Source organism: Plecotus auritus (genome assembly GCF_963455305.1).
Source record: "Plecotus auritus genome assembly, chromosome: 3".
Taxonomy (NCBI): Eukaryota; Metazoa; Chordata; class Mammalia; order Chiroptera; family Vespertilionidae; genus Plecotus; species Plecotus auritus.
The window spans coordinates 173,703,182-173,715,874 of NC_137772.1; the positions used below are offsets into that span (position 1 = coordinate 173,703,182).

General features: G+C 47.8%; 2 protein-coding genes across 2 annotated transcripts; both read right to left on the reverse strand.

Annotated features, from left to right (window-relative positions):
• MYG1 (MYG1 exonuclease) lies at window positions 1-7,806 on the reverse strand. The gene is made up of 7 exons (XM_080662055.1): window positions 7,553-7,806; window positions 7,278-7,390; window positions 2,502-2,661; window positions 846-995; window positions 647-769; window positions 346-527; window positions 1-221 (listed from the first exon to the last, which is right to left on the reverse strand). Exons 1-7 carry the CDS (start codon window positions 7,766-7,768, stop codon window positions 23-25), a joined length of 1,143 nt encoding a protein of 380 aa, XP_080518181.1. The 5' UTR covers window positions 7,769-7,806; the 3' UTR covers window positions 1-22.
• Window positions 7,807-8,015: 209 nt separating this feature from the next.
• PFDN5 (prefoldin subunit 5) lies at window positions 8,016-11,849 on the reverse strand. Its single transcript, XM_080662056.1, has 6 exons — window positions 11,426-11,849; window positions 11,160-11,262; window positions 10,844-10,875; window positions 9,891-9,965; window positions 9,455-9,560; window positions 8,016-8,202 (listed from the first exon to the last, which is right to left on the reverse strand). The coding sequence occupies exons 1-6, from the start codon at window positions 11,495-11,497 to the stop codon at window positions 8,129-8,131; spliced, it is 462 nt and encodes a 153-aa protein (XP_080518182.1). The 5' UTR covers window positions 11,498-11,849; the 3' UTR covers window positions 8,016-8,128.
• Window positions 11,850-12,693: the final 844 nt, after the last annotated feature.

Genomic DNA, 12,693 nt, shown 5'->3' on the forward strand with positions numbered 1-12,693 from the left:
TCAGTACGAGATACAAGAAATTTTATTGGATGAGGGGATGTGAAGGAGATACAAGTGCTAGGCGCTGGGCCAAGGTGGCACGGGCCATGCTCAAGGCACCCTCTCGGGTGTGGTGTCCACCAATGAAGCCGCTGGCATGGACAAAGATGCAGCCAGGAATTCCACTGACCTGGTCCAGAGCTTCATCCCGAAGGCCCCGCCATGACTCTGGCAGGGGCAGCCTACAAGTGAGCAGAAAGAGCAAATTGGTGAGAGCAAATGGAGGCCTTGAGGAACTGAGAGAGGTGGAACAGAACAGAGGCCAAGACTAGTGGCCGCCTCTACAGGGCTGCAACAGGGCCTCACCTGCTCTGGAATGAATGGAGCTCCTTAGGCACACACTGTACCCGCCACTGTCCAGCCTGGTCAGTGTAGATAACAAAGGCGATGGTGACTGGGGGTGACAGCCCAGATTCCAGGTGGTAAAGGTGCTCTTTCCAGGGGCATCCACCTTTTGCCAGTTCTATTATCTCCCCGCTCGGGTCCACCTGAAAGGGAAGTGGGGCGTGGCTGGAAGGTTCAGGGTAGAAGGAGGAGCCTCTGCTTACCAGCAGCCCGCCAGTAGTCACTAATGCCTGAGCCACAATGCCTCCTCCCATGCCTGTACCTGTAATCGCTGGGTCAGGGCCTCTTCCACCAGGGCCCGGGCTGGCATCCAGCTGTGCTGGTAGAAGTCTAGTCTCTCCAGAAACTCCTCCCGAACCAGATCCATTGCACGCTTGAACCCCGCCTGGGAATCATAGCCACTCTCATTTCCTCCCCTGAGGTCTTACATGCCTTATTTTCTTCCCCTGGGCCCTCCTTACCTCGGTGTCTTGGTTGGGCTGGTTCCAGGTGGGATTAAGCCGGGCAACCCGGGCACTCAGAGTAGTGGTCAGCACATATCGAGGCTCTCCCTCCCACTGGGAGATCCCATTGTCCACTGCATCCACCTCCTCCACGAAATTCTCATACATCTAAGGCAGCAGCAGAAATGCTTTTAGGGTACCTACCACTTGCATGGTAAAGTTTTACAGGTTTCAAAGTTATGTGCATACACTCTCTCTTATTTAATCTCAATGCAATGAGCCTGTGAGGATCTCCCAACAACTGGGTGAGGAAAGGGGAATTGGAGTGTCCAGTAGCTTGCTTACGGTCAGAGCTAATAGTGCTAGAACTTGGATCACCTGATTTCTAATCCAGTGCTCATTCTATCACACAGGCCCTAGCTGAGGCAGCATGTGTGAGGAGGCTGCTGCCTTCTGAACAAAGATCTGGAGTTCCAGGAGGGGCTCTGTGGGATGGATCCCTGCAGTTGAGGGAGGGAAAATCTCTAGAGGGGCTGAGTAGGCTACTCAGTGACCTGTTTCATGAGGTCCAGGAGGGTCTGGCCAAGCACAGGAGTCAGTTGGGAGAGAATAGGAGCTGGACTAGACATCAAGCGCTGGGGTGTGGTCCCAGAGAAATCCACGGCGGGCTGCGTGGCATTAGCAGTTGCTGCATCTCTTAAGCCTTAGGAAATGGTAGGACAATGCCTCAAGAGTTTGGGGGCAGAAACGATATGGGATATCAGTGTTCGGGACAAAATTGCCCTACAAAATAGGCTTACATATCAACACGTGTGGTATGTAAAAAAAAGCATTCTCAAGGAGAGCCAAAGAAGAAACTCTATGAAGAAACTCTATGCCCAGCCCCTTAGTCTGGACCCCAACCTGATAATCAGTTAAAACTTGGGTGTAATTTAGTTCAATTGCTTAGAAACCCCTCAGCAGAAGGAAAAACTAACCCAGGCAGTCTACAACCTTAGCATTCCACTCTCCAATTTAACCATATTTTTTTTACTTTTTTGGCTGATATTAATGCTGAGCCATAGGGGCAGGTAAGCTGAGTCAGAGAAGGGAACAGTCTGTCTGCAAAAAACAGAGCTGGCTGAATCTGAAGTTTGACTTGTGAACTTCACAGGAGTAGGGGTGTCCTCGGAATCAATGATCTGACAAACACACCAGGGCCGCTAGCCTTGTTCCTTCCCCAACAGCAGGAATCTGCTGAACTGCTTTCAGGAGATGCTGGTGGAACCTAAAATTTTCATAATCAGAGCCTTCCCAACTCGTGTGCCTCTGGTGAATTACAGTGGTGCCTGATATGCTCCTCTCCCCTTTCAGAGCAGCCAGAACCTGAGCCATATGCTTCCAAACATCAGCAGCTGCCTCTATTGCCAAGTTGTTGAACAGTCATTTTTTATGTATGTCAGATCAAGAAAAAGACTGGAAACACTGCTTTATGGTTTTCAAAGCTCTTTTCCACACGTTACTCTCACCACCACCGCATGCCCTTGAGAGATGAGCTTGACTGAGGGAGACAGTAGTGGGCTAGCTATGGGCTGGAGCTCCGATGTGAGGCCCAGTCCTAAGTGCTATGTGAGTGCCACTCCCAACTGGCCTGGTGGAGATGCATGTGTGGGGCATCTGTCCTCAGGTCCCCACCTTGTCATAGAGGGTGCCCACCATGCTGTCCTCTTCGCAAGTGCCCAGCAACTGGGCCAGCAGCTTGTGCCCGAAGTGCAGATAGATGAGTCCCGCACTGCTCAGCTTGGTCTGCCATGGCTTCCCAGGGGACAGGGAGCTCATGGTCTCTGTGAAAGACCTGAGGAGCACAGGGAGGTGGGGCTGAGGCAGAGTTGCCCCAGTTAACCCGGTGTATGTGCATGTGTAGGCACAACGTGGGGTAGGGAGGCTGGGGAACACTGCAGGAGTTGGAAGAGACAGCCCAGCTGGAGAGGCTTTGGCTTTTCCTTAGGGGTCACACAGACCGCAGCTTAAAGGCTCTGTGCATGCATTCGACAGTGGTAAACTCAGTGCTTACAACATGCCAGGCTTTGTGTTTAGACACTGGGGATAAAAAAACCGACCATGTCCCCGTCTTCAAGTTTACCTGCTAAAGGCAGACAAGACAGACACACAAACAACCAAGCAAATGCTGTAGCTATGTTATAAGCAAGGAAGTGTGTGTGTGTGGTGGGGGGATTTAGAGAGCTTTCAGGTCATACCTTAGCAATGAATTTATGGAGTGTTCACCAGATAAAGGGTGAGGAAACGACATGTACATGGCTAAGAGGTCTCTTCATGGAATTGCAAGAAAGGAGTGTGGGTGTGAGAGGTGAGTGGTAAAAAAAGGTGGAAGAGCAAGCAGGGGCCAGATCATGGTAGGCCTTGCATGCCATTCTTTGGAGTTTGGACTTCTATTTGTATGTAATGGGAGCCACTGAGAGATTTTAAGTAGTCAAGTGCATGTTACAAAGAGCACTGTACCAGCCAGCATGGAGAATAGATGCAAGATTACCTGCAGTGGTCCGGGTAAGTGAGGAAAGCAGGAATTTGAGTAGCAGTGGAACAGAGAATAGGGAAAAGTTATTAGGGAAATAGAAACCATAGCTATAATTTATAAATACTAATTAGAATCACCTAGGGAGCTCATTTTTTTTTTGTTTTAATGATTTTTATTAAATACTGAGTAAATACACAACATTTTATTTTTTAAAAAAATATATTTTATTGATTTTTTTACAGAGAGGAAGGGAGAGGGATAGAGAGTTAGAAACATCGATGAGAGAGAAACATCGATCAGCTGCCTCCTGCACACTCCCTACTGGGGATGTGCCCACAACCAAGACCAAGATACATGCCCTTGACTGGAATCGAACCTGGGACCCTTCAGTCCGCAGGCCGACGCTCCATCCACTGAGCCAAACCAGTTAGGGCAAATACAAAACATTTTAATAAAATACATGTAAGGTATAGCCATGGCCAGTGTTCTCAGTGGTTAGAGCCCTGGCCCATGCACTGAAGGGTCGCAGGTTTGATTCCCGGTCATGGGCACGTACCTGGGTTGCAGGTTTGCTCCCTGCCCTGGGTTGGAACACATGTGGGAGGCAACCAGTCAGTGTATCTCTCACATCAATGTTTCTTTCTCTCCCTCCCATTCTCTCTGAAAAGCAATGGAAAAAATATCCTCTTGTGAGAATTAACAACAATATATATATATATATATATGGTATAAAGACTAGTAACAGCCCTAACCGGTTTGGCTCAGTGGATAGAGCTCAGCCTGCGGACTGAGGGGTCTCATGTTCGATTCCGGTCAGGGGCATGTACCTTTGTTGCAGGCACATCCCCAGTGGGGGTTGTGCAGGAGGCAGCTGATGGATGTTTCTCTCTCATTGAAGTTTCTAACTCTTTATCCCTCTCCCTTCCTCTCCGTAAAAAATCAATAAAACATATTTAAAAAAAAAAAAAAAGACTAGTAACAGCCCAGCCAGTGTGGCTCAGTGGTTGAGCATCAACCCATGACCCAAGAGGTCTCTGGTTAGATTCCTGGTCAGGGCACATGCCCAGGTTGGGGGCTTGATCCCCACCCAGTAGGGGGCATATAGAAAGCAGCTAATCGATGTTTCACACATCGATGTTTCTATTCATCTTCCTCCCTCTCTAAAAATGAATTAAAAAACCCCACACATATTTAAAAAATTGAAAAAGACTGCCCTAACCGGTTTGGCTCAGTGGATAGAGCGTCGGCCTGCGGACTGAAGGGTCCCAGGTTCGATTCTGGTCAAGGGCATGTACCTTGGTTGCGGGCACATCCCCAGTGGAGTGTGTGCAGGAGGCAGCTGATCGATGTCTCTCTCTCATCGATGTTTCTGACTCTCTATCCCTCTCCCTTCCTCTCTGTAAAAAATCAATAAAATATCTTTAAAAAAAAATTTAAAAAGACTAATAACAATAACCTCCCCACCCCCCAGGTGAAGGTCAAAAAGAAGGAAAACTGCCCTGGCTGGTGTGTTAAGTGATTGGAGTGTCGGCCTATGCACGGAAGGGTCACAGGTTCTATTCCTGGTCAAGGGAGTCAAAGGCAAAAACCTGGGTTGTAGGTTTGATCCCTAGTACCCCGAGGCAACCAATCAATGTTTCTCTCTCTCTCTCCCCACCCCTCCTTTCCACTCTCTTTGAAGATCAATGGAAAAAATATCCTTGGGTGACAATCAACAAAAACAAACAAAAACCAAAATAAGCAAAACTAAATAAATTAATGATGGAAACAGACATATGTGCTAAACTATACATAAGGGTATGATGAACACAAAATTCGGGATATTGTTTACTTTTGAAGGAGGTGGGGGGATGGGATAGGGAAGAAGCACACAGGTACAGATTCAAAGGTAATCTTCAAATTCTTGGTTTGGGAGATTAGTTCATGGGTGTTCACTTTTATGTTTTATATTCCAGAAATGTGTTTTGTTTTGTTTTAAATATCTTTTAATTGATTTCAGAGAGGAAGGGAGAGGAGAGAGACTGAAACATCAATGATGAGAGAGAATCATTGATTGGTTGCCTTCTGCATGCCTTCTAATGGGGATCAGCCCGAAACCTTGGCATGTGCCCTGACCAGGAATTGAACCCAGGACCCTTCAGTCCTCAGGCTGATGCTCTATCCACTGAGCCAAACTGGCTAGGGCCAGAAATGTTAAATACATTATTTTATGTGTCAAATAGTGCATAATTAAAAAAATTTTTTTAAAATCCTCATCCAAGGATAGTTGCCCGTTGATTTTTATTTATTTTCTTTTAAAAAATATTTTTATTGATTTCAGAGAGGAAGGAGAGGGAGAGAGATAGAGACATCAATGATGAGAGAGAATCACTGATCGGCCGCCTCCTGCACACCCTCCAGGGGGGATGGAGCCCACAATCTGGGCATGTGCCCTGACTGGGAATCAAACTGTGACCTCCTGGTTCATAGGTCGACACTCAACCATGCTGGCCGGGCTATTTTTTATTTTTATTTTATTTTTAATATTTTTGTTGATTTCAGAGAGGAACGGGGGTGGGGTGGGGGGGGAGAGAGAGAAAGAGAAATATCAATTATGAGAGAGACTCACTGATCGGCTGCTTCCTGCATGCCCCCCTACTGGGGATTGAGTCTGCAACCCCCCTTGACCGGAATCAAACCGAGGACCTTTTAGTCCACAGGCCGACGCTCAATTCACTGAGCCAAACCGGTTAGGTCTTTCCATTGATTTTTAGAGAGAGTGGAAGAGAGAGGGAAAGACAGAGAGAAATATCGATGTGAGAGAAACACATTGATTGGTTGCCTCCTGCAGGAGCCCAGACCAGGGCTCGGGCCGGGGAGGACCCTGCAACCGAGGTATGTGCCCTTGACCAGAATCTAACAGGGGGCCTTCTGTCAGCAGGCTGTCGCTCTATCCACTGAGCCAAACCAGCTAGGGCCTACATAATTTTTTAAAGAAAGTACCAGTATGTCAAATCATTAGAAAAAAGGAAGTAAGAGTCGATAATGTCAAGTCCCACCAAGAGGTGCGTTAAGGTGAGATTCTCAGCCAGTAACCTGAGCTGGTGTTGAAGTCATTGGTGGCCTTTTCCTGAGCATTTCTAGTGGCGAGAGACTAGGAGAGAACCAGCTGAATGAATGACATGAATTGGAAGGGATATGGAGCCAGGGTCAGCTCTTCTTTTGAAGAGTGATAGTGAGAGTTTAGGCTGTAAATACTGGAGAGTTCCCTGCTAACATCATTTATGAGTATGTACACTTAATCCCTCACAGATAATCACTTTAAACAGTGTGGTGTACAAGAGAGGATTTTGTATCTATTTCTATATTCAGATGAGAGATGCCTAACTAGAGTTGTAAGTTATTGGCAAAAAGAAACTGGTGGGAAGTCCAAGAGGAGAAAGTAATAGATTAGAAAGGGGAAAACAGAAGGGAACAGTGTTTGCTGCACTGGAAGGAGGGTGCTGAGGATGTTTAAGAGTGGGAAACAGGAGTTTGATGAGATAGGGGCTTGAGGAGAGGGGAAAAGGACTGGAATGAGATAGAAGACCACACATATGTGAACTGTTACCAACCACCACAATCATGTGGGCCCAACAGTATGAAGTGGGGCAGCAAGGGCACATGAATGGGTTAATCCCAGCTGGGGTATTAATTGGGGAGAAAACAGTACTGGTGTGAAAAAACTCTGACAGCCAGAGAAGGAGGTGAGCTGGGAGGGGCCTGAGGACTGACTAGGAGCCAAGGGAGGCCTGGGCAGGGAGAGCTAGAAGGATGGAAGGCTGTAGTCGCACGGGACTCAAAGAGTTTGCTTTCAAGGATGAGGCCATCCTTTGCTGACACAGACCACTGCAGCGGATGGCTGAATTGGAGCACTGAATCAAGCTGAAGTGAAGAAAAGGTATCTGGGAACCCACCTCTGGTGATGGTCATATCGGTGTCTCTCAGGGTCGTACACGCCACCCACATCTACCACGACGTCGCAAGAAGCCAGTTTTTCGGGGTCCCGGGTCCGCACAATCTCTGCATCCTGTAGGGGGCACCAGGGGTGAGGAGCTGCCAGGAGTCGTGCGGGTAGGGGGTTAAGGCTAGGTTTCTAGGGGAGTCGTGAAAGGCAGAAGGGGGGCTCGGGCCGCCCCGGGTACCACAGAGACCCAGTTAAGGCTCGCGGGCGGCCCCAGGCGCACCGTACCTGGTACTCCGGTAGGAGGCGCAGCAATGCGCATGCCAGGGCTTCATCGCAGTGGAAGGTACCGTTGTGCGTTCCTATTCGGGGCGGTGCCATGAGGCTGCAGCGGGGTCGTTTGGAGGGCTGGACGCACTCCAGGCTGTGCATGCGGTGCCGGACACGGAGGGGTGGCGGCGGCAACAACAAAGGTAGGAGTCCCCGCAGGAAACGGCAGCCCATACAGCTTCTCCGGTGCGAAGGCGGGAGCACCGAGCCGGAAAAGGAAGTGCCCACGCAGCCCCACTTCTGCCTGTCAGCCTTCCCACGGCTCCAGGCCCCGCCCAGCGCAAAGGCCTTCCCGCTCCTCCAGGGTTCAGACGGAGCCTCCAAGATAAGCCCTGCATCAGGCTCTGGGGAGGGGCACACTCTCGACCCCTGCCCTCCCATCTCTTCACCAGTTCCTTACTGATGCAAGAATAGACCAACATTCTGCTCGGCTGGAACATTTATTGGCATTAAACACAAAACCCTTCTCTTCCCCACCACAAAGTCCCAGGCCCTTGAAGTAGGGTCCCTCTGCCTGGTTTCTGAAACAGGATCTCAGGCCTTGGCTGCCTGAGTTGCCCCCAGGGCTGTGAGCTGCTGAATCTTCTGGCTCATCATCTCCATGACAGCTGTGGGGGGAAAAAAGTCAGACTCTGGTCAGGAGCTGGAGGGAAGAACCCAGAGTTAAGGAAAAGTGACAGGGAATTTTAAGGAGTGGTAGACACCAACTATAGTTAATAAAACTTTTAACACAGTGATCCACATCCGGAAAATTTGGAATCTACAATGTATCAGTAAATATGACAACCACTGGGATATAAAAATGAACAAAATACAATATTGAGTCAGATATAACCAAAAATTATAACGTGAAAATATTTTTTTAAATGTGTTTTTATTTTTTAAATAGGTTTTTATTGATTTCAGAGAGAGGGAGGGAAGGAGAGATAGAAACATCCATGATGAGAGAGAATCATCTATCGGCTGCCTCCAGCACACCCACTACCAGGGATCGAGACCTCCTGGTTCGTAGGTCGACGCTCAATCACTAAGCTACAGCAGCCAGGCTGTTTTTGCCTTTAGAATAGTGGTTCTCAATCCTGTGTTACATAATTACCTGGGGCATTTTATGAGACCCATGCCTTACGATTTGACTACCATCACCTGGGGCATTAAAAAAAAATACTGAACCCTGGAATCCTTGCCCACCCCTAGCCCTCACCATTACCCAGCTTGATTTAGTTTGTTTGGAGGGGGCCCCAGGCTTTCTTTTTTTAACATATTTTTATTGATTTCAGAGAGGAAGGGAGAAGGGGGTGGGGGAGAGAGAAAGAGAGAGAGAGAGAGAGAGAGAGAGAGAGAGAGAGAGAAAGTAAGTTCAATGAGAATCACTGATTGGCCGCCTCCTGCATGCCCCACACTGGGGATGGAGTCTGCAACCCAGGCATGTGCCCTGACCTCCTGGTTCATATGTCAATGCTTAACCACTGAGCCGGCTGGTGTAGCTCAGTGGTTGAGCATTGACCCAGGCTTTCTTTTCAAATTCCCTTGGTGATTCTAATCTATAGCCAGGGCTGTAATTGCTAGTACTTAGTTAGGGCTATTTCTTTCTTGTGTGTCATTACATGTATCTTTTCCCCCATTCAATCCCCATTAAGAACACAGACATGATTTCTTTCCTCTAAATTTCTCAAACACCTAACCCAGGAATCTACTAATAGTGGGTATGTAATACACTGAATCTAGAGAATAACACAAGACACAAAAGATAAAGATATGGTTTTAATCCAGCAAAGGGGACATCCCCATGGTTCACACTGCAATCCATGTTCTTTATCATGGAGGTACAAAGGATGAAGAGGTCCCTCAGGCCAAGCTTACCCTGTTTCATGACATGCTTCTCTTGAAGGGCTGGCTGGATTTTCTCCATTTGCTTGGTGAGAAAGTCTATTTTCCTCTTGAAGAAGTCCTTGGCATCTTCAGCTGTCTAAAAGGTCAGAGGTGAATGAGGGGCTAATAGGATTGGCCAGTGGTTCAGTGGTTAGAGCACTGGCCTGCACAATGAAGGATCAGAGGTTCAATTCCCGGTCAAGGGCATGTACCTGTGTTACAGGTTTGATCCCCTGCCCTAGTTGGGGTGTGTGCAGGAGCAACCCAATCGATGTGTCTCTCTCACATCAATGCTCCTCTCTCTCACTCCCCCCGGTCCTACTCTAAAAAAAAAAAAAAAAAAAAAAATGATACCCCATGCTCTAAATCTTCCCTTAAACTTCCTTTCCTTGCTCAGAGGGCCATGTACTTGGTTCTTTTCACTCACCTTCTCTACATAGTAGCCAGTTCCCACATCGATGAGCACGTGTTCTACATCATGTAGTTTCCCAGGGACATACATCTGAGAAGCAACAATTAAGGGAAAACTAGCCCAGCATGAGCCATGATTCCTTGTCAGCCTAAGACCCTCTTTTCTAAAAAGCTACAAGGCGCAGGGACTGGATAATCTGGAGGCTTCAGAATTATACCTGTACACTCCAAATGTGGAAACAGAGAAGTTGGTTCCTTATGGAGAAAATGACAGACACACACTGAGACACTCTCTTGCCCTGATGCCATCTCCCACCCTTCAAGCAGTTAGCCCCTCCAGAAATACTAGATACAACATTTTCTTACTGCTGTAGAGTAGTGAAAGTGAGAAGCCAGTCCCACTTCCCCTCAACACCCCCAACCATGAACTAGCTAATTCCTGATGGATTTAATGTTCATTATTTAGGTAATCCCTAGTACACTATTATTTCGGTGTTCCTCTCTCAGCCTGTCAGTTCTCAGACTACAGTTTACAGGTGTCCTGTTATCATAACTTGATCATTCAAGTAAAACACTCAACAGGTAGACACAATCCAGGTTTCGTAGTAACCACAGTTTAGGAATAAGTCACAATTAAACTGAAATTGAGAATTAATAAACTGAGTCAACCCCCTTGTTTCTATATCCTATTCTTCTATTGCTTATGTGTTCTGAGTTATTAGTAAAAGTGTAAACCACGTTTTATCTTTATATTAGATCCTATCTTCAAACGAAAAAGGGTAATGGTCACACCTCAATTACATATACTCTTCGGTGCTTACAAGGCAATAGCTAGATGCTGGCCCCAGGATATAGATAGGAGAGCTAGGCAGTGTGTATAGTAAGAGCTCTCAGAATCATGGGGCACTTTGGAGGGGGAGGGGTACAGGAGAGAAGAAGAGGGCTGGATAGTTCCTCTGGAAAGGATACAGAACTCGTCAGTGGGACAAGTAATTCTTTCCCTGTGAAAGCAATTAAGACAAACATCTGGGGAAGGTTGTCAGCTCCAACGTTAAGATGTTAAAGGGCACAGCGCAGATCGCATGAAAAGAACGGCAACGGGGGCAACAGGAGCAATGTCCTGTACATTTCAATTCTAGGTGGGCAACATGCAAAAGGCTCACAAGAGGTACAGAATAAGTAATGGATCGTTTTCTCGTCTGAGGTAAGGAAGACTGGTTTAGGAGGCGGGACCAGAAGCCGCTCACCGCATCCCCCTGGCTGCCTTCGCGCGCTCACCCCATACCCTCATTGCTCTTGTTCAGCACGTTCAGACAGTCCTTGGCTTCCACATACTTGGTTTGCACCACCTTGAGCTGGGCAATGGACGTGGACAAGAACTCCACTTCCTACAGAGTGCAAGAAAGAGAGTCAGTGTGGGGCTGGAGGGAGAGAGGAGCACCGCCGGAGAAGGGGCGAGGGTTTCGCAGGGGAAGGGAAGCCTCCCAAACAGGGGAGGAGTGGGGAGGGGGACGTGAGGCGGGAAGGAGTGTCTCTGGGGCCCGTCCCCACCTGGTCCAGCTGGTTCTTGAGCATTTCCAGCTGCGGAAGATTCAGCTCGGTGATGTTAACCGACTGCGCCATGTTGGGAAGGAGGACTGAAAAAGCTGAAACCGGCTTCTCGAGCAACGCTCTAGCCGTCCTCTGCGCATCTCGATGGCTGCGCCAGGAGGCCTCGCCGCACCAACATCTCTATGATCCTCCGTCTGGGAAGGGAAGCCACTGAGTCACGCCTTCTGTTAAAGGTAGCGGCGCGCGTGATTTTCATAAAACATACCAAGTCTAGCGTAGTAAAGTTGTAGCAGACACGACTGCTGCTTCAAGGAGCTTAAAAATCTTTAAAATAGTGAGGCCATAACTATAACATTACAAAGCAATGTATGCTACTCCACGTTGTGTGGTATAAACCTAGTGACTGATTAGCCAGGAAGCGGAGAAGTTCTCTGGTCAGGGGGATAGCATTGGGAAAGTGGTGCTTTGGAAAATTAAGTAGAAGAGAGTCTGGTGGTAGAGAGGACAGTGAGGAGGCACGCTGTCAACCAAGTACAGCACCCGTTTATTTATTATTTTAATATGTTTTTATTTATTTCAGAAAGGGAGAGGGAGAGACAGAAACATCAATGATGAGAGAGAAATCATCGATCTCCTACACACCCCCTATGCCGTGGTCGGCAAACTGCGGCTCGCGAGCCACATGCGGCTCTTTGGCCCCTTGAGTGTGGCTCTTCCACAAAATACCACGGCCTGGGCGAGTCTATTTTGAAGAAGTGGCGTTAGAAGTTTAAAAAATTTGGCTCTCAAAAGAAATTTCAATTGTTGTACTGTTGATATTTGGCTCTGCTGACTAATGAGTTTGCCGACCACTGCCTATGGGAATGAGACCGCAACCTGGGCATGTGCTCTGACTGGAAATCCAACATAACTGTGACCTCCTGGCTCACAGTTCAACCACTGAGCTACCCTGGCCGGGCCAGCACAAGTTTATTAATCAATACATAAGTTATACCATGTGTTAGATATGTTTCCGAGGAAGTTAAAATCTAATTGGGGAGAGAAAAACTATATATAAGCAGCAGAACCCTACAGAATCTGCTACCAAATTACACTGACAAGTGTAAGCTATATGTGGGGAGAAAACATCAGCCTTTAACATTCACTTAGGAGGGGGCAGGGGAAGTGAAGCATTAAAGCTGGTGTCACTCCCACACCTGAGGGCAAAGACAGGACAGATGTGATGGTATCTGGTCAAGACTCTCAATGGGTCTATCTCTACCCTTCTT